The 26,721-nt window shown below is 50.6% G+C and overlaps 4 protein-coding genes across 5 annotated transcripts in view; 3 read left to right on the top strand and 1 right to left on the bottom strand.

Annotated features, from left to right (window-relative positions):
• Nucleotides 1-13,354, top strand: part of CX3CL1 (C-X3-C motif chemokine ligand 1) — a 338,913-nt gene extending 325,559 nt beyond the window's left edge. Inside the window, exons 2-4 of one of the 2 annotated variants that reach the window (XM_050773024.1) lie at nt 531-686; nt 7,895-8,015; nt 10,307-13,354. In XM_050773024.1, coding sequence (XP_050628981.1) covers nt 617-686; nt 7,895-8,015; nt 10,307-11,354 — 1,239 coding nt within the window. In that variant the 5' untranslated portion in view covers nt 531-616 and the 3' untranslated portion in view covers nt 11,355-13,354. Of the gene's footprint in view, nt 1-530; nt 687-7,894; nt 8,016-10,306 lie in introns of those variants that run through there. The other variant, XM_050773025.1, reaches the window with a different exon arrangement.
• POLR2C (RNA polymerase II subunit C) overlaps nt 1-26,721 on the top strand; it is a 103,146-nt gene that overhangs the window by 8,851 nt on the left and 67,574 nt on the right. The window lies entirely within an intron of this gene.
• Nucleotides 1-26,721, bottom strand: part of PLLP (plasmolipin) — a 194,887-nt gene that overhangs the window by 108,132 nt on the left and 60,034 nt on the right. The gene's annotated exons all lie outside the window — the stretch shown is intronic.
• COQ9 (coenzyme Q9) overlaps nt 1-26,721 on the top strand; it is a 292,337-nt gene that overhangs the window by 208,972 nt on the left and 56,644 nt on the right. The gene's annotated exons all lie outside the window — the stretch shown is intronic.

The following is a 26,721-nucleotide window of genomic DNA, read 5'->3' as shown; positions in this document are numbered from 1 at the left end:
GCCGACTTCAGGCTCCCTGCCAGACTCTGGAGATGCATAGATCAACAAGGTCCTCCAGGAGCCTGGGATTCTGAGAGGGGAAATTTGGGGGTCCATCCTGATGTGGGCAAGGCATTCCCTGGATCAAAGAAGAGCTTGTCAGACCCAGAATGGAGGGGCCCTGAGTCCCTCCCGGCCCCTTGGCGCCCCGCTCTCTATTCCACAGCCTGCTGGCCTTTTGTGTGTTGCCCACTTAGGAGCGAGGGCCCCAGGCCACATCCTAGGGCATGTTCCCAGCTCGTGGCAGGAGAGGAGGCCTTTGTACCCAGGCAGGCCCGGTACAGCCTCCCGGGGAAGGTCCCAGTATGACGAGCCTAGGATGATGAGAAGCCCAGGGCCACAGAGCCGGCTTGGTTCCTTGGCAACATCCCGAGGAATCCAGTGGCTGCACACTGGCTCCCTTCCTCTCTCCTCCCACCCTCCTGCCTGCGGGGGCTGGAGGCGGAGGCAGCCAGCACCATTATAAAAAGCCACAGAGCTCTGGCGGCGGCGGTGGCGAAGGGACAGCACTAAGCTCTGCCGCCTGGCTCTAGCCGCCTGCCCTGGCCCCTGCCCGGACTCTCGCCCACCCTCAGCCATGGCTCCGATATCTCTCTCGTGGCTGCTCCACTTGGCCACCCTCTGCCATCTGACTGTCCTGCTGGCTGGTAAGTGGGCCCTGGACTTGGGCACGAACAGGGTGGGGAGCCCCCGGTGGGGAGCCCCCAGCCCCTTGTCTGTCCCTCAAGCCTGACATCAGGGGCCCCAGACCCTGTCTGGGTAAAGCTCAAGGCCGGTGGCAGCCCCTATCCAGGGATGTGCAGGAGGGGGCTGGGCACCTTCCTTTCCCCAGATGCAGCACTGGACAGATTTCCACTTGCCAGCGACTGCTCTGCCTGACCCAGCGAGCAAAGTGGCTGTGCCTGGAAGCACAGAGAGGTGGTGTGGGTGGCATAAGGGAGCCAGGTGTGGGTGTGCCAGGAGGGTGGGGGTAGAGGGAGCCTGCAGAGGCTCCTGGTGGGCACTGGGGTGGGAGGACCTGGCTGACAGTGGCTGGCTCTTTCCAACCAGCATTAATGTGTAACCCGCAGCCCTGGCCCTGGGCCAGGCCACAGTTGGGACTTTCTCCTGCCCTGTTTTCAAAGCCCCCAGGATTAGGGGGCCCAGGACCAGTGAAGGTCAAGGTCACTGCAGCTCATGGTTGGGGCTTGCCGCTGCTGTGCTGGTCTGTAGCCCCAGTTGCTCTGCCTGTCTACCCATCATGCTGTCTTCCTCCTCCAAGCACAGTGTAGAAAACGCGTTTGCCTCTAGTCACTTGCTTACTGATGCCCAGGACCTGGTAGGGGTACATAATTGACCATCCTACCTGATATGGATAAGATGGAGGCCCAGAGAGGTTTAGAAACTGGCCTGAGGATGCACAGCCAGCAAGTAGGGCAGGAGAGGGTAAGACTCATGGGACTGAATGCAGAAGAGAGCACAGATGCACGCTCACCACCTCTGTGGGCCACACCACCTCCATGAACCGCTAGCCAGCCCCCTCCTCAGGGATTGCCCCCACCATCCGGCAGGGTGACATTCAGAGAAGGTGAGACTTTGCCTGTGGGCACACAGCAAGTCCAGGAAAATGAGAAGTAGTCCCCAGCTTCCAGATATTTCCATGGAGCAAACTCACCCTGGGGCAGGGAGCAGGTGCGTGGGTGGGTGGGCACATGGGGATGGTGGAGGCGAATTCCTGCTGGCTGCCTGCTTTCTGGGATTGGGCCCTGAAGCCTGAGGTGTCTGGGGACAGTGAGAACTGGAAAGTGGGGAGTCAGATGGCGGCTGCTTTGCCACAGTCTTGCTGTGTGACCCTGAGCAGGGTCTTGCCTCCTCTGGTCCCAGCTGCTGCATCTTTAAATCTAGCTATTACCTCTCCGGTGGGGTGGGGGAGGGTGATGAGGCTCCAGTGCTTATGGGGGTGTTTTGAAGAGGGTGGCGGAGGAGGATCACTTTTACTAAGCTTAGAGGGGAAAGGGTCCTAGGCCAGGATGGAAAGGGGCCCTGGGGGGCTCTGGGTGCTCTGACTAGCAGCCTGAGGCTTCTGCCCTCATCTTGGTCATTGGCTTTACTGGAAGATCCTGGGGATTACTGGAACCTTTCTCAGCCTCAGTTTCTCCTCCTGTAAAACTGGGCATTTGACCAGGCTCACCTTGGAATGTATGGCTGACATGTATGGCTGACATGTATGGCTCCAAGAGGCCCTTGGGAGCCCCTTTAGGATGAGGGGGTGGTTTGGAAGCCAGAGAGACCCCGAGGGGAGGCTGGGGGGTTCGTAGCTGCTGCCCTGACTAGTGTGGGGCAGCTGCGTCAGTCCCCAAATGTGGGTTTGTGGGGCTGTGTCAGGCAGGAGGCTTCTGTGCTTTATATAACGAACCTGCAGCTACGAGTCAGTGCAGAGCATTGCCCCCCCCACTCCAAAAGCTGACGCATTCACTCCCACTCAAGTCCTGGCAAGAAAGAGAAAAAAACGAATCTGTTTTAAGCTCCTATAGCCTACCCCGCTCATTAGCAGTGGGGGTGGATGGAGAGGGCATGGGAGGATAAATTCAAGAGTGTCAGATCCAGGCCCCTGTCAAATTTAAATAAAAATTCCTCCATTTTTCTGTTGGTTAAGGTATTATGTCACAAAGCGCTTACTTGGGCATTTTGTCCATTCATTCAACAAATACTTATTGGACACCTACTGTGTGACAAGCCTGGTACTAGGTACTGGGGCAGCATCAATAAATAAAACAGCCAAGGACCTCAGCCCTCGGGGTGCTGTAATTCAACTAAAGAGGACAGATAATACACAAAGTAAATCAGTAAACAATGTGATCTGTTGGAAGGAGAAAAGGCACTGTGATCAAAAAATAGAGAGGAGTGGCTGGGCGCAGGGGCTCATGCCTGTAATCCCAGCACATTGGGAGGCCAAGGTGGGCAGATCACCTGAGGTCAGGAGTTCAAGACCAGACTGGCCAACATCGTGAAACCCTGTCTCTACTAAAAATACAAAATCAGCTGGGTGTGGTGGTGCGTGCCTGTAGTCCCAGCTACTTGGGAGGCTGAGGCAGGAGAATCACTTGAACCTGGAGTGAGCCGAGATTGTGCCACTGCACTCCAGCCTGGGTGACAGAGCGAGAAAGAAAGAAAGAAAGAAAGAGAGAGAGAAAGAGAGAAAGAGAGAGAGAGAGAGAGAAAGAGAGAAAGAGAGAAAGAGAGAGAGAGAGAGAAAGAGAGAAAGAGAGAAAGAGAGAGAGAGGGAGGGAGGGAGGGAGGAAGGAAGGAAGGAAGGAAGGAAGGAAGGAAGGAAGGAAGGAAGGAAGAAAGGAAAAGAAGGAAAGGAAGGCAGGCAGGCAGGCAGGCAGAAAGAAAGAGAAAGAAAGAGAAAAGAAAAATAGAGAGCAGGAAAGAGAGGTGTTGACATTTTAAATAGGGGGTTAGGGAAGCCCACTCAGTAGGTGGCTTTGCACAGTTTGGAGGAGGCTGAGGGAGGGAGCTGTGTGGATATCTCTGGATATCTCTAGAGTAGTGGTCCTCAGTGAGTAATTTTGCTCTCCCAGGGGCCATTTGGCAATTTCTAGGGACATTTTTACTTGTTACAAATGTCCCAATGTTTTTGGTTCAGTTGAGCTACTTGCCTCTAATGTGTAGAGGCCAGAGATGCTGCTAAACATCCTCCAGTGCCTGGGACAGCCCCCAAAACAAAAAACTGTCTGGTCCAAAATGTCAGTAGTGTCACTGTTGAGAAACCCTGCCCTAAGGGAAAAATGCTCCAGATGTTAAAAAATGTTTATTCTCACAACCACACTGTGAAGCAGGTATTGTCACGTCCGTTTTACAAGTAAGGAAACTGAAGCTCAGAGAGTCTGAGTGACTTGCTTAGGACACACAGCTGAGCAATGAATGGCTCAAGCCCTCTTTTTATCACCTCACCCAGTGACCCAGGACATTTCCTGAGTCTCCTTCTAAGACCCTGGAAGACTCTTAGAAGTCCTTGAGGTCCAGCCTAAAGGAGACTTCCTCCAGGAAGCCTCCCCTGATCATTTGAAGTTGGAAGTGGTTTCTCCCTCATGTAAACCCCAGTATATTTGTGGTATGTTCTGGAATGCTGTGTTTCCGCCTGGCATCTAGGGTAGCCTAGAACAGTGGGTGTTCAGGGGCTGGGTAGAAAAGTAGTTCTGCCACCATGCCACTGTGTGGCATTGGGCACATTTAACCTCTCTTATTCCCAGCTTCTGCATCTGTGAAGTGGGGATAATAATACTCCCTTTGCAGGATAATAATTCCCTTTGATGTTGGGAATTAAAGAGAGCAGATGTGTACATGCTGGACACAGGGTCTGATACACAGTAGGTGCTCAATGAAAAAAAAAAAAAGCTCTGATACTTTGTGTGCCTGTTTTACCTGTCCATCAGACTGGGAGCCTTCTGAGGCCAGAGGCATTCCTTGTTCATCTCACTGTACCTCACAGCACCCGGCACAGGGTCTGGCAAGAGGAACAGCATTTGTTGGTTGACTGAATAAGCAGAGTGATCTGATGGCATTTATTGGGATGGAAGCACTCTCTCCAAGCTCAGCACCCGTGCCTATGGGAGAAAGAGCTCAAGGTTAAGGATAAGAGGGCCTGAGATTGTTGTATATACTCAAAAGTAATTCCAGCCAGTGTTGGCTGAATCAGGAAGTGGATGGATGGATGGATGGATGGATGGATGGATGGATGGATGGAAGAAGGGATGGGGAGGGGACAATGAGGGATGGATGAGTGGGTGAGATAAAAGGGGGTGGAAGATTGACAGGTGGTAGGTAGGGGAGAGGGAGTGGGTAGATGGATGAATGGAGATGAGTAGGGGTGGGTAGGAGGTGGCAGGTGGGTGAGGAATGGGTAGAAGATTGATAAGAGTGGGTGGAAGGATGGATGGATAGGCAGATAGATGCATTAAAGAGAGATAAGTAAATTGAGACTAATTTCATTCAATGGATATTGATTGAGTATCCACCTTGTGCTTGATGCTGAGAAGCTGTGATACCAAGACAGACGAGGTCCCTGCCTTCCTGACACTCCTATGACAGCTAATAGATGACTGGCTGGGTGAGGCATTGTCTCCATTTACAGAAAGGAAAACTTCAGCTCTGAGAAGGGACAGGCTCCCCAGGTTAGTTAAACAATCTTCCTGGCAGAACCAAGAACTTAGCCGGGCCAGGACCATTCAGGGACTGTGGCAGAGAGTGGGGACTTTGGAGACAGGATGACTCTGTGGCTCTTTAAAGCCCTGAAGGTGGGTAATGGCTTTCCCCATGTTGGATTTGAGGCGCACAGAATGGACCTTCTTTGTTATCCATTGGGCAGCCTCCCTTGCCTCCTCCTGTCTCTGGTCACTGAGGGGCACCTTATTTTCTGGGGCTTCCTAAAGAAGACACCTGCAGGCCAGTTTAGGGGACTGCCAGCTGGCTCCACTCAACAGGGCCTGGGGAGGCTGCAGGTGCGTCATTCTGAGGTCCCATTGCAGAAGGAGGGTGGCCAGCCCACGCAGTGACTTTTATATCCTGGTTACTCAGAGAGAAAGGACAGCCCTGTGACCTGGGGAGCCTCTCCTGCACACAGCCCCCAACCCCCTGAAGCTACTAATGCTGCTCCTTGATGACTCAACCCAGACCTGCCAGCCCTAAACCACCTTCCCACAAAGCAGGGTGGGCCAAAGCTAAGGGGGAGCGATGGAGAGAGGAAGCAGCAGACTCTACAAAGTCTCTGTGTGTGTGCGCACGGGCATGCGCCTGTATTTGGGAAAGTGGAGTATGTTTGCATGGCCGTATATATGTAAGTATTTATGCATGAGCAATTCGTGTTCTGGTGGAGCCCAGGGATGGGCTGGGGGTTCCCCAGGCTCTGAAGTGCTAGATAAGATCGGCTTGCTCTCTTGACTGCCCTGGCCTCCAGATGTTTGCAAAACCCTCTGGGGTCTTGCTTTTGCTGCACATAACCTTGACCCAGATCTGAAACTCCAACTCTTCCTTGATTTTTACACTCATCCTCCTTGAGCTCACGCTAAGCAGAAAAAAAAAAAAAAAATTGCTGGCGATTTTAGGCAAAGAGAAAAGGTGGAAATGCAGTGTAAACAACTTCAAATGTTTATATTAAATAGTTGGGTTTATTTGTCCTGTCCTGTGGTTTCTCTCTGGCTCCACGTGACACTCAGCTACTGCCTGCCCCTTCTGCCCCACTCTGCCCCTACCCTATTCATACCTTCCATCTCCAACCCTTCCTTCTCCTTACTCTTCTTGCTCCAGGAATTTCAAATGCCTCTTCCCTCCTAGGCAGGATGACTCAGTACCTTTCAGCAACTACTCTCAGGCTCATTCTGGCTCTTAACAGCAGAACAAAGGATCATCTATTCATCAGACCCCACTTTCTTACAAAGCAGTTGTACTTATACACTTTTAAAAAGTTTATTGCTGGATATGGTGGCTTGCATCTGTAATCCCAGCTACTCCAGAGGTTGAAGTGGGAGGATCGCTTGAGGTCAGGGTGTCAAGACCAGCCTGGGCAACATAGCAAGACCCTGTCTCTTAAAAAAAATTAGCCAGGCATGGTAGCATGCACCTGTAGTCCCAGCTACTTGGGAGGCTGAGGCAAGAGATCTCTCTTTTTTTTTTTTTTTTTTTTTTTTTTTTTGAGACGGAGTCTTGCTCTGTCACCCGGGCTGGAGTGTAGTGGTACGATCTTGGCTCACTGCAACCTTTGCCTCCCAGATTCAAGCAAATCTCCTGTCTCAGCTTCCCTAGCAGCTGGGACTAAAGGCGCCCACCATCATTCCAGGCTAATTTTTGTATTTTTAGTAGAGACAAGGTTTCACCATACTGATCAGGCTGGTCTCAAACTCCTGACCTCAGGTGATCCACCTGCCTTGGCCTCCCAAAGTGCTGGGATTACAGGTGTAAGCCACCACACCCAGCCAGGAGAATCTCTTGAGCCCAGGATTTTGAGGTTGCAGTGAGCTAGGATTATACCACTGCACTCTAGCCTGGGCAACAGAGCAAGACCCTATTTCTTAATTAAAAAAAAAAAAAAAGGCAGCAGGAAGAAACAAGGCAGAGGTGAGGGGATAGGCAAGGCCACAGGCCCGGTGGAGACTGCAGTCATCTTGGTAGGAGAACCTGTTCCATCACTTGCTGGCTGTGTGACCTTAGCAGATCCCTGTCACTCTCAGATTCATCTCCCCTGCTGCACAATGGACCAGTTAATTTTAAAAATTAACCCGGGCATGGTGGCTCATGCCTGTCATCCCAGCACTTTGGAAGGCCAAAGAGGGCAGATCACCTGAGGTCGGGAGTTTGAGACCAGCCTGACCAATAAGGAGAAACCCCGTCTCTACTAAAAATACAAAATTAGCCAGGTGTCGTGGCAAATGCCTGTAATCCTAGCTACTCGGGAGGCTGAGGCAGGAGAATCACTTGAACCTGGGAGGCGGAGGTTGCGGTGAGCCAAGGTCGTGCCATTGCACTCCAGCCTGGGCGACAACAATGAGACTCCATCTCAAAACAAACAAACAAACAAACAAACTTTTAATATGTGCCAGTGCCAGGCAAAAAGAACTCTGTAAATAAGAATTCACATTTCTTATTCTTACAACAAGCCTATGAGGTAGATACTATCTTTGTTCCTATTTTACAGGTGGTGAAACTGAGGCATAGAGAAGTTTGGTGGGGGAGGGAGGCTGAGTCAAAGGCCTTGAAGGCCAGGGTGTACAGGTGATCAGCTTTGGCTTGGGTGGTGTGGCCGGGACAATCTGGCACAGGGTTGGGAAGCCAGATGCCCACAGACATCCCTGGTGACGAGGAACCTCTTTGGACTCAGGACAGCACCACGGCGTGACGAAATGCAACATTACGTGCAGCAAGATGACATCAAAGATACCTGTGGCTTTGCTCATCCACTATCAACAGAACCAGGAATCATGCGGCAAACGTGCAATCGTGTAGGTATTGCCCCCGAGGCCTCTGAAATCCCCTTCAGGCCCTTGAAATATTCCCAGACCTCTGAGAATCTATGTCCACACCTCCCCTCCCAGACCTGGTCTCCTAGGCGAAGGCCTCAGCACACGCTTCTCTTGCCCCTGGCCTGCAGGCCACTTCACTGACCTTAATTTCTGTGCCACATGGCTAAGGAGGAGAGTGGTTTCCTGAATGGCCCAGTGTGGCTGGGGGGGCAGCCGCCCTGGCTTGTGGCCTGGAGCAGCCATGAACGGTGGTAATTCCTTCTGGACTGAAGCACATGTTACCCCACACTCAAACCCACTATATTTCATGGGGTGGTATGGGTAGGCGTAAAGCATGAGGGTCTTACTTAAAATGCAGGTTCCAGCCTCTAACAGACCTGGTGCAAATCCTGCCTTCCCCTCTTACTGGCTGGATGGCCCTGCTTCCATTGTTTACTTTTTGCACCTTGGTTTCCTTGTCTGTAAAATGGGTAGCTAGGACAGGATGTAACTAAATTGCTTGGCAAGGGCGCGGTGGCTAATGCCTGTAATACCAGCACTTTTGAAGGCCGAGGCTGGTGAATCACTTGAGGCCAGGAGTTCAAGACCAGGCTGGCCAACATGGTGAAACTCCATCTCTACTAAAAATACAAAAACTAGCTGGGCGTGGTGGTGGGTGCCTGTAATCCCAGCTACACGGGAGGTTGAGGCAGGAGAATTGCTTGAACCCAGGAGGCGGAGATTGCAGTGAGCCAAGATGGCACCACTGCACTCTGGCCTGGGCAATATTGTGAGACTCCATCTCAAAAAAAAAATAAAAAGAAAAAAAAGAAAAGAACAAAAAATTAAATTAAAAATAAAGTGCTTGGCAGGGTCTGTCAGTAGGAGCTGCAGAGATCACTATCTCCATCTGACAGAAGAGGAAACAGGGTCATTTCGAGACTCTGGGGAGGGACTGAGTCATTGTCCTCCTGGCTGTTAAGGACCCTGGTCATCTTGGTCACTTCCTTCTCCTGGGGGCTCTCTTAGGTCCTGCCTTACCAGCCAGCCCTGAGGCCTTTCCCCAGGACTGACTTTTGAGCCCAAAGCAGCCTCAGCCAGACCTAGGGGTCAGGCAGCAGGAAATGGCCAATGGCCCTTTGCTTTCTAGGCTCAGTTAAAGGAAGTCTGGCACTTCCTCTCCTCAATTATGCAGTTTCTAAGGTGGGCAAGGTACTGAGCGTTCTCCTGCCTGGCTTCTTTGCTGATCGGTCAAGGCTTACTTCCCCAAGACACCCCCAAGTATTTTTTGTTTTCTTGATGAAAGGGAAAAAGGAAATGGGGGAGGGGATCGCTGTGCCCAGGGGGCCTGCAGGGTCATACTTGCTTCCTGGACTCCTCAAGCTTCCCGGCATCCTGGAGCCAGGTGCCTTTACTTCACCTCTCTGAGCCTTGGTTTCCTCATCTGTAAAATGGGGATGAGCCTGGTAGCCACCTTGTGGGATGGATGTAAGATTTGAACATGGGCAAATGCCAAGCACAGGCCGTGGCATGGAGCCAGGGCGTCTGTCAGCTCTGAGCTGTGGGCTTGGCGGTGAACCAGTCACACACGGCTTCAGAGGAAGTTCAAGATTTGGAGGGCACTCAGGGTCCCAATGAGGCTGCCACATATTTGGCTCTAACCCCTTCTGCCCGTGAACACACATCGGGAGGGGAGGAGAGGGGCCTGGAGCACAGCCTGTAGCTGTGAAACCGAAAAAGAGCAACAAGACTCACGAAGTCTCATAAGGCCTGTTCCAGAGTGAGGAGGCCCCATACAGAGCTCACCTGAAGTCCTCTCCCCAGCAGGAGACTCAAAGCCCAGAGCCCCCTGCCTTAATGGTAACAATATTATCAACATTGTTATTATTTTCAGCTATTACTGATCGGCTCTGAGCCATAATTTGGCTTTTTTTTTTTACAGTAACACAGAAGTAGGGTGATCAACTCGTCCCTGTTTGCCTGGGGACTTTCCCGGTTTTAAAATGGGAAGTCCCTCATCCTGAGCACCCCCTGCATCCCATTTTTTCTGGGATGGGTGGTCACGCTACAGATGGGAGGCTTTCCTATCTCCATTTCTCGGGTGAGGACCTGGGAGCCTAGGAGGGCGGGTTTCCCCAGCTGGTCAGTGGCCTCACAGCTGCTAAGTGGGAGGGCAGGGTTTCCAGCCGGGTGTGTTCACCTGCAGAGCACTGGTGCTGTGCCCCCACACCACGCTGGCCCGGGTTTCTGGCATCTGGACATCACTGGATCCCTGTCTTTCTCCCCTGTAGCTTGGAGACGAGACAGCACAGGCTGTTCTGTGCCGACCCGAAGGAACAATGGGTCAAGGACGCGATGCAGCATCTGGACCGCCAGGCTGCTGCTCTGACTCGAAATGGCGGCACCTTCGAGAAGCAGATCGGCCTGGTGAAGCCCAGGACCACCCTTGCCGCCCGGGGAATGGAGGAGTCTGCGGTACCGGAGCCCGAAGCCACAGGCGAAAGCAGTAGCCTGAAGCCAACTCCTTCTTCCCGGGAGGCACAGACGGCCCTGGGGACCTCCCCAGAGCAGTCGACGGGCGTGACTGGTTCCTCAGGGACCGGGCTCCCCCCGACGCCAAAGGCTCAGGATGGAGGGCCTGTGGGCACGGAGCTTTTCCGAGTGCCTCCCGTCTCCACTGCCGCCGCGTGGCAGAGTTCTGCTCCCCACCAACCTGGGCCCGGCCTCTGGGCTGAGGGAAAGACCTCTGAGGCCCCGTCCACCCAGGACCCTTCCACCCAGGACCCTTCCACCCAGGCCTCCTCCACCCAGGCCTCCTCCACCCAGGCCTCCACTACTTCCTCCCCAGCCCCAGAGGAGAACACTCCGTCTGAAGGCCAGCCTGTGTGGGGTCAGGGACAGAGCCCCAGGCCAGAGAACTCTCTGGAGCGGGAGGAGATGGGTCCCGTGCCAGCACACACAGATGCCTTCCAGGACTGGGGGCCTGGCAGCATGGCCCACGTCTCTGTGGTCCCTGTCTCCTCGGAAGGAACCCCCAGCAGGGAGCCAGTGGTTTCAGGCAGCTGGACCCCTAAAGCTGAGGAACCCATCCATGCCACCATGGACCCCCAGAGGCTGGGCGTCCTTATCACTCCTGTCCCTGACGCCCAGGCTGCCACCCGGAGGCAGGCAGTGGGGCTGCTGGCCTTCCTTGGCCTCCTCTTCTGCCTGGGGGTGGCCATGTTTGCCTACCAGAGCCTCCAGGGCTGCCCTCGAAAGATGGCGGGAGAGATGGTGGAGGGCCTCCGCTACATCCCCCGGAGCTGTGGTAGTAACTCATATGTCCTGGTGCCCGTGTGAACTCCTCCGGCCTGTGTCTAGTTGTTTGATTCAGACAGCTGCCTGGGATCCCTCATCCTCATACCCACTCCCACCCAAGGGCCTGGACTGAGCTGGGATGATTGGAGCGGGGAGGTGGGATCCTCCAGGTGCACAAGCTCCAAGCTCCCAGGCACACCCTAGGAGGCCAGCCTTGACCATTCTCCACCTGCCAGGGACAGAGGGGATGGTCTCCCAACTCACCCCAGCCCCAAAACTCTCCTCTGCTGCTGGCTGGTTAGAGGTTCCCTTTGACGCCATCCCAGCCCCAATGAACAATTATTTATTCCCAGCCCCCTCTGACCCACGCTACCCTGTGAGTACTACAGTCCTTCCATCTCACACATGAGCATCAGGCCAGGCCCTCTGCCCACTCCCCGCAATCTCATTGTGTCTCTTGGTTCTGCTGCAGTTGCCAGTCACCCCGGCCACCTGCGGTGCTATCTCCCCCAGCCCCGTCCTCTGTACAGAGCCCACGCCCCCACTAGTGACGTGTCTTTTCTTGCATGAGGCTAGTGTGGTGTTTCCTGGCACTGCTCCCAGTGAGGCTCTGCCCTTGGTTAGGCATTGTGGGAAGGGGAGATAAGGATATCTGGTGGCTTTCTTCTTTGGTCTACACTGTGCTGAGTCTGAAGGCTGGGTTCTGATCCTAGTTCTACCATCAACCCCCCAAGGTACTCCCATCTGTGAAAGGAAAGAGGGAGGTAAGGAATATCTGTCCCCCTGACATCACTCATTGACCTGAGGCCCTTCTCTCCAGCCCCTGGATGCAGCCTCACAGTCCTTATGAACAGAACACCTTAGACAGTCCTTGCCAATGGACTAGCTTGTCTTTGGACCCTGAGGCCCAGAGGGCCTGCGAGGGAGTGAGTTGATAGCACAGATCCTGCCCTGTGGTCCCTCAAATGGAGGTGGGCAGAACAGAGTCCATCCCTGAAGGCCCCGCCCAGGCTCAGTCACTGAGACACCCCAAGCTCTGCCTCCCCTCACCCCCTAAGAGGGAGGAGGGAGGGCTCCAGACACCTGTCTAAGAAGCCCAGGAAAGGCTCTGGGAGCAGCCACACACCTGATGCTTCTTCAGAGACTCCTGCAGGCAGCCAGGCCACAAGACCCTTGTGGTCCCACTCCCCACACGCCGGATTCTTTCATGAGGCCTGGGTTCCCCTCCCACCTCTCTCACTCCTTGAAAACACTGTTCTCTGCCCTCCAAGACCTTCTCCTTCATCTTTGTCCCCGTCGCAGACAGGACCAGGGATTTCCATGAGGCCCCTGTTTGTTTCTGAAAGGGACGCTACCCGGGAAGGGGGCTGGGACATGGGAAAGGGGAAGTTGCAGGCATAAAGTCAGGGGTTCCCTTTTTTGGCTGCTGAAGGCTCGAGCATGCCTGGATGAGGCCACACCAGCCGTCCTGGCCCCTCAGGGTCCCTGGGGGCAGCTCACCTCTCCCTTGGATTGTGCCCGAGTGTGACCCTTGCTCTACCTGAGGGGCCTCTTATGGGCTGGGTTCTACCCAGGTGCCAGGAACACTCCTTCACAAATGGGTGCTTGGAGGAAGGAAACCCAGCTCTGGTCCATAGAGAGCAAGACGCTGTACGGCCCGGCCTGCCCGGCCTTTGCACTCCCTTGCTGGGCGTGGCACAGTATATTCAGGAAGTTCAGGGCCTGGCTCAGGTGGGGTCACTCTGGCAGCTCAGAGAGGGTGAGAGTGGAACTGATGCACTTTGTTCTGGCTCTTCCAGGCTGGGAGAGCCTTCCAGGGGTGGGGCACCCTGTAATGGGGCCCTGCCTCCTTTGTGAGGAAGCTGCTGGGGCCAGCTGGTCCCCCTTCCATGGACTTTGTTAGTTTCTCCAAGCAGGACATGGACAAGGATGATCTAGGAAGACTTTGGAAAGAGTAGGTTGATCCTTTTACTTTTCCAACCCTCATCACCAATGTCTGTGCCATTTTGTATTTTACTAATAAAATTTAAAAGTCTTGTGAATCAATACGGGTGATTTCTCTGGGGACAAGTCCAGCAACCAGGGCTTCAGAGGGGAAGGAACGGGGCAGGGGTGGGCAGGCCAAGATCCCTTTCAGCCCTGGAGACCCCTATCTCCAGTTCATCTGGGGCAGAAGAGCAGACATTTTCACAGTCAGCAAGAGAAGCAGCACCAGGGATCGGAGTGAGGAGTGCTGAACCCTCGGCCTAGCTCTGTTCTGCCCGGCTGTGTAATGTTGGGCCAGGGCCTTCACCTCTCTGAGCCTGCATAACTGTGAATATGGGGCCTCTCCTAGTCTGGCAGGACTCTCCCTAGTCTGGCAGGACTCAGAATCCCTCATGAAGCCCTACCCCATGCCTGCTGAACCACCGTCCCAGGGGCTCTGGGACCACTGTCAGTGAACTGGTGCCCCATATGGAAACTGGCCCATAGTTTCCTCTTTGTGGCCTTCCTAGTTCAGATGAAGATCAAAGAGGGATTACTTCTTAAGGGACTTGGAAGTTCATAGATGTGCCCCAAGTGTGAGCCTCCTGGTGGCCTAAGCTCTTCAGTGTCCTGGGAGGCTTCCTAAGAGCTGCTCTGTACAGTTGTGCAGGTTGGAAACTGCACAAGGCTGCCACAGACCAAGTCCAGCCTACTGGTATCCAATATTTCATGAATGTTAGGATGCATCCTTTCCACACTGTGATATGTTTGGAATTGAGACTTGTTTTGTAATCAATGGCTTGTCACCGCTTAATTGGCAGGCTTTTTTTCTTTATTAGTAATGTATTAAATATCAGAACATCTTACCATCAATCATATCTTAGATTCAATGTCTACATGAATGGTGTTTTTTAGTAGGCAGGTCCAGGCAGCAGCTGCCATTTGAGATAGAGCAGGCTGGGGTCAGCAATCCCATTTCCTACAATCCCCTCCACCTCCTGGATCTCCTGGATCTTGTAGCCACATCAGTTACCATTTATCATTGCCTTTCTCTTGTTTTTCTTATAGTGAGGATATTTTTCTATAAGCCCAAGTCTCCATCAAAAGTAGGTCAAGGGTCGGGCATGGTGCCTCACACCTGTGATCCCAGCACTTTGAGAGGCCGAGGTGGGCAGAGCACTTGAAGTCAGGAGTTCGAGACCAGCCTGGCCAACATGGTGAAACCCTGTCTCTACTAAAACTACAAAAATTAGCCAGGTGTCGTGGCACACCCCAGTAATCCCACCTACTTGGGAAGCTGAGGCAGGAGAATGGCTTGAATCTGTGAGACGGAGGATGCAGTGAGCTGAGATCGCCCCCCTATACTCACTCCAGCCCAGGCGACAGCGAGACTCCGTCTAAAAAGCAAGCAAACAAACAAAAAAAGTAGGTCAAGGAAAGCCAGACCATGATGGGCACATGGCTTCTCTCATACCCTGCTGGCTTCCCTTGTTTCACTCCTGCTAAACCTCATAGAGATTCGAGCTTGCAGGAATCAATCTGCCTCTGTGCAATGCTGTCAATTCCGGCTCTCCCCTCTGCAGTGAGCTTCCCCAGCTCTGCCCCAAACCCAAGCTTGTCTAGCTTTCGCCCCTTCCCACTCTGAGGAAGGAGCTCCACCGCAGGCCTGGTTCCAGCCCCAAACTCTCCCTGCACACCACCCATCAGCCACACAAGACACCAACAGAGGCTTTAAATGAAAAGATGTGTCTCTGTCTTTTCATCACATTCTTAGGTAAGATTGCAGCCTTCTCAGCAGGCTCAGGATGAGAAGCAGGAGTGGGAGAGATTTGTATTCCGGCTCAGTCCAGAGCAACTCCCCAGGAACCCTGGAGTGTTTGTGTAGTTTTATTTTCTTTCAGTTTCAGAGCTAAATGTGAACTGAAGCCATTCCCACAATTAATGCAGAGTTTGGACGGGACCATTTTTTTTGTTTGTTTGTTTTTTGAGACAGAATCTCACTCTGCCAGCCAGGCTGGGGTGCAGTGGGTGATCTTGGCTCACTGCAACCTCCACCTCCCAGGTTCAAGGAATTCTGCTGCCTCAGCCTGCTGTGTAGCTGGGACTACAGGCGCGTGCCACCATGCCCAGTTTTTTTTTTTTTTTTTTGTATTTTTAGTAGAGATGGGGTTTCACCATGTTAGCCAGGATGGTCTCGATCTCCTGACCTTGTGATCCTCCCACCTCAGCCTCTCAAAGTGCTGGGATTACAGGCATGAGCCATCACGCCCAGTCCTTGACCTACTTTTGATGGAGACTTGGGCTCAGAGAGAAATATCCTCACTATAAGAAAAACAAGAGAAGGGCAATGATAAATGGTAACTGATGTGGGCACAAGGTCTGGGGGATCCAGGAGGTAGAGGGGATGGTAGGAAACGGAATTGCTGACCCCAAGCCTGCTCTATCTCAAATGGCAGCTGCTGCCTAGACCTGCCCACTGTCACCCTGGGGGTGTACGGGTGTTGCTATATAACATTAGTTATAAAATAATAGTAGACATTGTTCATGTAATGTTTACGATGTGCCAGGCAATGTGTGAAATTCTTTATATACAATGATCCTCATCTTACTAATGATGAAAGCAAGACTCTCAGGTTGGGTGTGGTGGCTCAAGCATATAGTCCCAGCACTTTGAGAGGCAGAGGTGGGCAGATCACTTAAGCCCTGAAATTAGAGACCAGCCTGGGCAACATGGTGAAACCCCATTTCTATGAAAATACAAAATTAGCTGGGTATAGTGGTGTGCGCCGGTAGTCTCTGTTACTTGGGAGGCTGAGGTGGGAGAATCACCTGAGCCCCAGGAGGTCGAGGCTGCAGTGAGCCATGATCATGACCGTGCATTCCAGCCTGGACAAAAGAGCAAGACCCTGCCTCAAAAAAACAAAAAAAGAAACGGGAGAGGTAGAGAGAGAGAGAGGAAGGAAGGAAGGAAGGAAGGAAGGAAGGAAGGAAGGAAGGAAGGAAGGAAGGAAGGAAGGAAGGAAGGAAGGAAGGAAGGAAGGAAGGAAGGAAGGAAGGAGGAGGGAGGGAGGGAGGGAGGGAGGGAGGGGAAGGAAGGAAAGAGAGAGAGAAAGAAAGAGAGAGAGAAAGAAAGGAAGGAGAAGAGGAAGAGGAAAAGGAAAAGAAGAAAGTAGGAAAGAAAGAAAGAAAAAAAGAAAGAAAGAAAGAAAGAAAGAAAGAAAGAAAGAAAGAAAGAAAGAAAGAAAAGAAAAGAAAAAAGAAAAAGAAAAAGAAAGAAAGAAAGAAAAGGAAAGAAAAGAAAAAGAGAAAGAGAAAGGCCGGGCTTGGTGGCTCCCAGCACTTTGGGAGGCCGAGGTGGGCGGATCACAAGGTCAGGAGATCGAGACCATCCTGGCTAACACGGTGAAACCCCATCTCTACTAAAAATATAAAAAATTAGCCAGGTGTGGTGACAGGTGCCTGTAGTCCCAGCTACTCAGGAAGCTGAGGCAGGAGAATGGTGTGAACCTGGAAGACGGAGCTTGCAGTGAGCCAAGATCACACCATTGCACTCTAGCTTGGGCAACAGAGCAAGACTCCATCTCAAAAAAAAAAAAGAAAGAAAGAAGGAGAAAAGAAAGAGAAAGAAAGAAGGAAAGAAAAAGAGAAAGAAAGAAAAGAAAAAGAAAAGAGAGAGAAAGGCTCTGAAAGGACATGTGACTTGCTCAGGGTGACACAGCTCGTAAGCAGCAGAGCAGGGATAGAACTCAGGGTCTTTCTCCAGAACTCAGCCTGAGCATTACAGAGAAAACTGTGAGACACAGAGTCTCAAAGGTGTAGGCTCCTGACCCCCACTTCTGACCTGCTGAGTTCAGGCTTCAGACGTGGGGGTTGCCCCTTCAAGCTGCACCACCCTCCCACCCCCGCCCCAGCCTCCTTCTTGCTCCGCTTCCTCAGTCCACCCTACACTGCCTCCAAATTAGGGGATTTATTGCCTGGCCAGCGTTTTAGAGCCCACTGCACCGGACCACCGGCTCCCACCCCCCAAGTTTCTCAGGCCCTGAGCGTCTCACCCTCTGGTCTTTGCCTTTGAGTCCCCTGTGTCCTCTGTACATTCCCCAAAAGGGTGAGGCCAGACAGAAAAACACAGAAATGAATGGCCGGGAATTTCCAGCTTGAGGCTGAATAACAGGTGCCCGGAAGGCATGGTGTATGTGTGTGTATTGTGTGTATGTGTGTAGTGTGTGTGTGTGCATTATGTGTATGTGTGTAGTATGTGTGTATATGTGTAATACGTTTGTATATGCGTGTATGTGTATTGCATGTGTGTAGTATGTGTAGTATGTGTGTAGTGTGTGTGTGTGCATTGTATGTGTGTAGTATGTGTGTATATGTGTTCAGTGTATGTATGTGGTATGTTTGTATATGTGTGTATGTGTATTGCGTGAATGTGTGTAGTGTGTCTGTGCATTGTGTATATGTGTGTAGTATGTGTATATGTGTGTAAGTGTATTGTCTGCATGTGTGTAGTGTATGTATGCATTTGTTTATGCATATGTGTGTAAGTGTATTGTGTGCTGTGCATATGTGTGCATTGTATATATGTGTAGTGTGTATATGTGTGTAGTGTATGTATATATGTGTTTGTGTACGTGTGTATGTGTGTACTATGCATGTGTGTGCATTGTGTGTATGTGTGTAGTGTGTGTATGCATGTGTTTATGTGTATGTGTGTACACATGTGTATGTGTGTACTGTACGTGTGTGCATTATGTGTGTATGTAGTATATATGTGTGTATCCATGTAGTGTATGTGTGCATGTGTTATGTGTGTGTATGCATGTGTACATGTGTACGGTGCATGTGTGTGCATTGTGCATATGTGTAGTGTATGTTTGTATGAGTGTGTGTAGTTTGTATATGCGTGTGTTTATGCATATGTGCGTATATGTGTGTTCTGTGTGTATATGTGTGTGTGCTCTGCATGTGTGTGTCTGTGTGTGCGCACATGCCCAGCTCCTCCCAGATTTACACAAGCACATAAGCCCTCAGGAGACCATCCATGCTCTGTTCTTTTCTGCTCAGTCATGTGCTTTCCTGGATAAATAATGATTCAGCTGCAAAGACTTAAGAAAAGATCTACTGCCAGGCTGGCTTTCCTGAACTGGCAGCAAAGTTCAACAGCTGAAACCCATGCAGGATCTCTTTAATCGTGCCAAATTGGGGTGGGGAGTGTGCCTCTGAACCCAGGAGAATTCCAGAGCAGCGCATGTTTTGAAGAGATGCTCCTCTCTTAACTTCAGGGGATCCTGTTGTCCCCAGAGGCCAGAATAGGATTATTTGCAATGAGTAATTTCTAGCAATGCAGGAGCAAAGCATAACATGGGACTCTCTGGCTGCGTGACTTTGGGCAGGTTACTTAACCTCTCTGGGTCTTGGTTTTCTCTGTTGTAAAATGGGAATAATAACAACTCATCTCAGGGGTGAAGATATCATGAGATGATCCTTAAACACGTAGAAAAATGACATTCCCATAGCGAGTTCTCAGTAAACAGACCTATGATCACGCAATAGATGCTTCCAAAGGGTTTGAAATAGCCTATTTATATTTGCTTTTGTTATTGGGTACCCAAAGAAGACTATGGAATTATAAGATATCTATAAAGAAATGCAGTCTTCTTGGTTTTCAGTAAAGTAGGCTGAAGAAATATTATAGTGTCATTAAGGAGATCAGGATAATTTGTGACTGAGTGCAGTGGTTCACACCTCTAATCCTAGCACTTTGGGAGGCCGAGGCAGGAGGATTACTTGAGGTCGGGAGTTTGAGATCAGCCTGGGCAGCATAGTGATATCCTATATATACAAAAAATAAAAAATCAGCCGGGCATGGTGGCACACATCTGTATTCCCAACTATTCAGGATGCTGAGGCAGGAGGATTGCTTGAGCCAGGAGTTCGAGGTTACAGTGAGCTATGATTGCACCACTGCACTTCAGCCTGGGTGGCACAGCAAGACCCTGTTTCTAAAAATAAATACATAAATTGATTAATTAAAAATAATCGTCTGTAATTTGCATAATTTTTCCCTAAGCCCATAGATGCTCTTCAAGTTGATGTAACTTTTCTAAATTACTTTTGAACTTGGTGCTCTTGTTTGAATATGACTCCCAAAAGTTTGTGTGTTGGGAACTTCGTCTCCGACAGCGGCAGTGTTGAGAGGTGGGATCTTTCGAAGGTGATTGGATCATGAGAACTCTGCCCTCATTAGTGAATTAATCCATTCATGGATTAATGGGTTATTGAGGGAGTGGGTTAGTTATTACAAGAGTATGTCTATTATAAAAACCAGTTTGGCTGTCTCTTGTGAGGCCCCTCACCATGTGATACCCTGCCCTACCTTGGGACTCTCTGCAGAGGCCCCATCAGCAAGATGGTTCTCACCGGATGCAGCCCCTTAACCTTGTGCTCTCTAGCCTGCAGAACTGTAAGAAACAAATTTCCTTTCTCCATAAATTGCCCAGTCTGTGGTATTAAGTTAAGCAACAGAAAATAGGCTGAGCTACTTGGCAAGGTCAAAATGCACAAATCTCCACTAATTAATTGTTGACTAGCAAGCTGACTTGGGACAGAAAGGAAAGGCTGTTTGCTTTCAAGAACTTGGTGACTGGAGTACTCAGTTTCCTGAATATTTCTGGCTTGCTGCCTCCTGAGAGGGGACTGCTCTTCCTGAGCCTTTTGGGGTTTTGGTGGGGGTCAAATGACCAGTTCTGGCCAGTGAGCTGGGAGTGGAAGCAGCGTGTGTCACACAAGCTTCAAGCATTTAATTGCTGGTGGAAGACCTATCAGAGCTTTCAGTACCTCCAGCATGGCATCTGGCAACACTCCAGAAAATGGCTGGGCTCCAGAGTGAGTGTGACTCAGAGCCTCCAGCCACGAAAAGAGCCTCAGCTAATCTATGTCACGCAGTGTGAGGAAGAAATAAAACCTTTGCAGTTTAAGCCACAGACAGTTTGAGGATATTTGTTATTGCAGCATATCCTAGCCCATTCTGATGGATACAGCATCCAGGAAGAAAAAATATGATTGCTTGGACTCAATAGGCACGACTTGTCAGTAATCTGCATGATGCTATTAAAAACTTGAAAACACCAGGCGCAGTAGCTCACACCTGTAATCCCAGCACTTTGAGTGGCTGAGACAGGTGGATCGCTTGATCCCAGGAATTTGTAACCAGCTTGGGCAATGTGGGGAGACCCTGTCTCTACTACAAACACAAAAATTAGCTGGATGTGGCGGTGTGCATCTGTAGTCCTGTTCCAGCTACAGGGATTAAAAAAAAAAAATGAAAGGAAAAAAAAAGCTTGAAAACAAGTTGGGTGTAGGTGGCTCACACCCAGTGCTCTGGGAGACTGAGGCAGGAGGATTACTTGAGTCCATGAGTGGACAGTAGCCTGGGCAACATAGGGAGAGCCTGTCTCTACAAGAAAACAAAAAACAAAGAAACAAAACAAACAAACAAAATGAGTGTGGTGGCATGCACCTGTAGCTCCAGCTACTGAGGTAAGGGGATAGCTTGAGCTTGGGAGGTTGAGGCTACAATGAGCCATGATCATGCTGCTGCACTCCAGCCTGGGCATCAATACGCTTTTAGCTGGCTCTCCTCTTCATCTCTTCATTCACCCTTTTTGCAGATGCGGGGAGGTCACCCTCAGCACGGGCCACTGTCTATGGTGTCTATGGATTTATCTGAAATTCTCACTGAGTGGAGTTGGAAAGAGGAAACTCTTTACAGTTTCTCTGAAATACATTGGTGCTCGAGAGTTTTAATGTCTCGGATGTTGTGATGGTTAATGATGAGTGTCAACTTGATTGGATTGAAGGATGCAAAGTATTATTCCTAGGTGTGTCCCTGAGGGTGTTGCCAAAGGAGATCAACAATTGAATCAGTGGACTGGAAGAGGCAGACCCACCCTCAGTCTGGGTGGACACAATCTAATCAGCTGCCAGCACAGCTAGAATAAAAGCAGGCAGAAGAACATGGAAAGACTAGACTGGCTTAGCCTCCCAGCCTACATCTTTCTCCCGTGCTGGATGCTTCCTGCCCTCGAACATCAGACTCCAAGTTCTTCAGCTTTGGGACTCAGGATGGCTTCCTTGCTCCTCAGCTTGCAGACAGCTTATTGTGGGATGTCACCTTGTGATCATGTGAGTCAATACTCCTTAATAAATTTCCCTTTATATATATACATCTATCTTACTAGTTCTGTCCCTCTAGAGAACCCTGACTAATACAGATATGCTTCAGCAGACAAGGAAGTAAATAGGGAAAAGAACAGTAACATTATCCAGCCTCACCTCGTCGCCAGCTGATCTGGGTCTGCCAGTTTTGCAAGCACTCCTAAGCCCAGAAGCCAAACCAGGGTAAACTGGGCCTGCAGGCACAGGAATCAGGTGTTTAGGCACAGCTCTAGGGACCAGCAAGGGCAGTTTCTGTGTCTTGGGTTCCCTGGAGGATTTCCACAGGTCAGCTGGCTTTTCCCTCATCCTCCTACTGCCAGCTCCCATCCTTCTCACCGTCTCCCAGCACTTTTGTCCACAGACTTTTTTTTTTTTTTTTTTTTTTTTTTGAGATGGAGTCTTGCTCTATCACCCAGGATGGAGTGCAGTGGCACAATCTTGGCTCACTGCAACCTCCGCCTCCTAGGTTCAAGTGATTCTCCTGCCTCAGCCTCCTGAGTAGCTGAGTTTACAGGCATACACCACCACACTCACCTAATTTTTTTGTGTTTTTTGTTTGTTTGTTTGTATTTTTAGTAGAGATGGGGTTTCACCATGTTGGCCAGGCTGGTCTCGAACTCCTGATCTCGGGTGATCCACCTGCCTTCCAAAGTGCAGATTCTTAAAGTTTTTTTTTTTTTTTGAAACAGTTTTTGCTCTTGTTGCACAGGCTAGAGTGCAATGGCACAATCTTGGCTCACTGCAACCTCTGCCTTCTGGGTTCTAACAATTCTCCTGCCTCAGCCTTCCAAGTAACTGGGACTACAGGCGTGTGCCACCATACCTGGCTAATTTTTTGTATTTAGTAGAGACAGGGTTTCACCATATTGGTCAGGCTGGTCTCACACTCTTGACCTCAGGTGACCTACCCACCTTGGCCTCCCAAAGTGCTGGGATTGCAGGTACCAGCCACAGCACCCAGCTGATTTTCTTTATATTTCAAGTCAGTCTTCTCTCTGTCTGAGAGAACTTACCTCTTCACTATTCCCCTGGCCAACTTCTATTCATCCTTTCTCTCAGCTTGGATGTCACCTCTTCCAGGAGACCTTCCCTGACTTCTGAGTTTCAGGAAGGTTTCCTGCTGGGGGATTCATGGTCCCTGGGGTCTTCCCTCATAACCCTCACATGACCTGGCTATATCTGCTTGCCCTGCTGTGTTTCTGTAAGATCTGTGAGGGAAGGCATGGATGTGTCCCGTTCCCCTTTGTGACCCAGTGACCGCTGCAGGTCCTGGAAAGGGTAAAGAGGGGAAAGGCCAGAGCCCACCCATCTGTGTCCTTTGACACTCCTTGTGCCATGCCCCTTTCCAACTGATGGAAAGCCCACTTTGTCCTTGTAGGGCGCTGCATTTCAAGGAATTTCCCGGTGGGAAATATTTTACTCCCTCAAAGGACTGTCAGAGACTAAAAGTGATCATCTGTGATGTGTTCAAGTCACTCCTGAGCCCCTTGAATCCTCCAAATGCTACCGAGTAATGGACTTGCTGCTTGGCATGAGTACAAGCCAATATTATAGCACCACTTTTTTGAAAAGAAAAAGCTTTATTCCAAGTCACCTGGCAAGACAGAAGACAACACTCAAATCTGCCTCCCGGATTCCTGGGTAGGTCAAGTTTTTAGGGCACTGCTAACTAGTCCCAGGGATGCCGATGCAGCTGGTTGCCACACTGGTGGTGCTAACGATCAGGAGGTGGAAGTTTTCTCTGCACCCAGTCAGGCTACATGACACGCAGTTTTGGCTCCATGCTATCTGTAACAACTTAAGCAATGGTTAATTGGTTTGAGCCGGTCCCGTGGTTATGCAATCACCAGCACATCCTGGCCAAGACATTGTCCCCAGGCATGGCCAGAATCTCCAGGAAGCCTGGACTGGGTCACACCCTGCTTGTCACCGAATCTCCCCAGAGGAGTGAGGAGGCGAGGGAGAATCTAGAAGCTCTGGACTGTCAGTGTGTCTAGACCACTCCGGCTCCTGCCGATGGGTGCATGGTCTCACTGACTTCAAGAATGAAGCCGCCAACCTTCGCAGTGAGCGCTATAGCTCTTAAAGATGGCAGGCCCGCCTTGGCCTCCCCAACTGTTGGGATTACAGGCGTGAGCCACTGTGCCTGACCCGACACAGACCTTCTTCTCATGAGGTTCACTGTCCGCATGACATCCCTGTGAGCCTTTGGATGGGTTTTCTCACTGTCATCCCTGTCACAGCTCAAAGATGAGCTCATGCTCATAGTGTTACCAAAACACCAGGTGTGCGGTAGGTCCTGCTGCTCCCTGCCCAGAAAGCCAATCGCTGAGACACCAAGTATTGCCAAGGAAGACTTTAATCAAATGCTGCAACCAGCAGATGGGAACTCAGTCTGAAATCCATCTCCCTGACTGACTAAAACCAGGGGTTTATACAGCAGAGAACAAATGTAACAATGTATAAGAGAACAGGAACTAGACCGGGGCAAGGAAGCAATCATGGTGAATGAGGGAGTCTGGAATCTGGTACAGTGAGCTGGTGGGTTTCAGTTCTTTGATACCTTTTTTTTTTATTGAGAGACCCAACGGGTCACTACTTGAGGGAGGAACTCAGATAAAACAAATATAAGTTTCAAGCTTTAAGACCAGAAGGGTCAATTTCTATGTTTGTCCAAAGAACAGTGTATGGGAGTATTGGCCTGTTTCCATCTGAGCCCCATTTTCCAGATGGGAGAGCAAAGGCACAGAGAGATTCAGAAATTTACCCAAGCCGGGCACCGTGGCTCACGCCTGTAATCCCAGCACTTTGGGAGGCTGAGGCAGGTGGATCACCTGAGGCCAAGAGTTCCAGACCAGCCTGGCCAACATGGGGACACCCTGTCTCTACTAAAAATACAAAAATCAGCCATGTGTGGTGGCGTGTTCCTGTAATCCCAGCTACTTGGGAGGCTGAGGCAGGAGAATCACTTGATCTTGGAGGCAGAGGTTGCAGTGAGTCAAGACCGCACCATTGCACTCCAGCCTGGGCGACAAGAGCGAGACCCCATCTCAAAAAAAAAAGAAACCCAAAGTCACACAATTAGTAACTAAGCCAGCAGACAACCTCACTTCAGAGATCCTTCTTCTTCTTTTTTTTTGTAAATTGTGGTATAGTTGGTGTGTAGAATAGCATACAATGATGAAAAGAAAGAACTATACATTTGGCCTGTATCAACACAAATGACACTGTCAGGTGTAATGCCGCAAGATGTGGAAATATAGATATAAGATGATGGTGTCGATATAAAGCTTAGAAATGAGCATGAACAGGCCCGGCGTGGTGGCTCATGCCTATAATCCCAACACTTTGGGAGGCTAAGGCAGGAGGATCACCTGAGGTCAGCAGTTTGAGACCAGCCTGGCCAACATGATGGAACCCTATCTCTACTAAAAATACAAAAATTAGCTGGGCATGGCAGTGTGCCCCTGTAATCCCAGCTACTCAGGAGGCTGAGGTGGGAGAGTCGCTTGAACCCTAGAGGTAGAGGTTGTAGCAAGCCAAGATCGCGCCACTGCAGTCCAGCCTGGGAAACAGTGCGAGACTCCGTCTGTAAAAAAAAAAAAAAAAAAAAAAAAAAAAAGAAGGAAGGAAGGAAGTGTGCATGAACAATGGTATATATTTTGCTTAAGGACATACACACATGAGTTAGTGAGATGTGAAGAAATGCGTGGGACTAATGGCTGCCAAATTCTGTTCCTCTAGTGCATAGAGGCTGTGATTAGGGGAGGAAAGCGGGGCTCAGTGACGTGGTAATACATCTGTTAACCTGTTGGTGGGTACAGGAGTGTGGTTAGCAACGCTGGTGCCCTACCCAGGCCCCACTCCTTTTGGTTGATTTTACTTTCAATCACTCTCCCGGGCCCCTCCGAGGAATCTGGCTGAAGCTGCCCGCCGGGGACGTCACCTGAGGTCACACCCTTGCTGGGCTTTCACCCCTTCTGTGTCTTTACTCCTCCACTTTCCCACTACTTCCCCAGGGAGCACATCCTTAATGAACTCAACCTGAGACAGTGGAGAGAGCCCAGTCACCCATAAGCTGAGAGGGCAGAGCCCAGGCAAGGCAGAAAGGAAGGCGGACCCTATCGTTAGCCAAGTGTGGTTGAGGTGAAAGCCCCACTGTGCGGAGGGACAGACACAGCTCAGAGGGCAGCTGAGGTGGTGGTTCCTCCCTGCAAAGGACTCTCTAGGGACTCCTGCTTCCCCGGTCTGGGGCCTGCTCAGAAGTGGCCACATCCCTTCCCGATACCCTCAGCCCCCACTGGGGAGAGCCATGACCCAGGTGGCACTGTGCCATGTGTCAAATCCCCAAATACTATTGAGACGTGACCTCGTTCCCTGCTGGCCTTTGCAGTGGTTGAGATTCCCAAGGCCTTTCAAAGAGGCCAGATCCACCAGGCTTTTTGGAAAGGGTGCGAAGCTTCTTCTCAGGATGCTGGGTGCTTGTCACTGACCCTGGTGCTGAACAGATCTTCCTCGGGTGCCCAGACAGTCGAGTCTGGCAGGACAATCCTCCACCCCCACTGCGGGCAGCTAGCCAGGATAGAAGCAGAGGACTTCTGAGTTCTCAGTGACTTCTGTGACTGTACCCTGAGGGGTGAACCTCGAATTTTCCCAATGTCGTCAGGGAACCATAGACCTACCTTTGAAGCAGCTTGGAAACAGGGACAGATGTTCCTTGGAAAGAGAGTCAGACTCTAGCAATGAATAAAATGCACTTATTTACAAGGCTTGAGTTGAAGCCCAGAAGTCCTGGAGCCCAGGCATCAGAGAGACATTGAGACAAGTCCGTTGGTAAGAGTGAGTACTCTCTTACCAATGGGATTCTGCATTCTGCTTCAGGAACAACACCAGCCATTTATCCATTCACTCACTTAATCCAATATATTGACGGCCTACCATGTGCCGAGATATACTCCACTAAAGAAAAGAAACAGAGGCCTCTGTCCCATGCCATTTACATCCCAGTAGGACGGGGGTGGGGGTACAGGTGGGAGACAGACAGCAAATAGCAGACATAAGTAAGCGAATGGTCTAGCATGTCAGAGGATATAAGCATTTCAGCAAAAAAGAAAAAAAAAAGAGCAGAGGAAGAGATGGGGGTGGCATGCAATTTGAAATAGGGTAGACTTCACTGAAAGATGTAATCTAAACAAATATATATATATATATATATATTTTTTTTTTT

This window comes from Macaca thibetana, chromosome 20 (genome assembly GCF_024542745.1).
Source record: "Macaca thibetana thibetana isolate TM-01 chromosome 20, ASM2454274v1, whole genome shotgun sequence".
Taxonomy (NCBI): domain Eukaryota; kingdom Metazoa; phylum Chordata; class Mammalia; order Primates; family Cercopithecidae; genus Macaca; species Macaca thibetana.
Note: the sequence above shows the minus strand (reverse complement) of the source record. Positions and strands in the feature narration are given on the sequence as shown.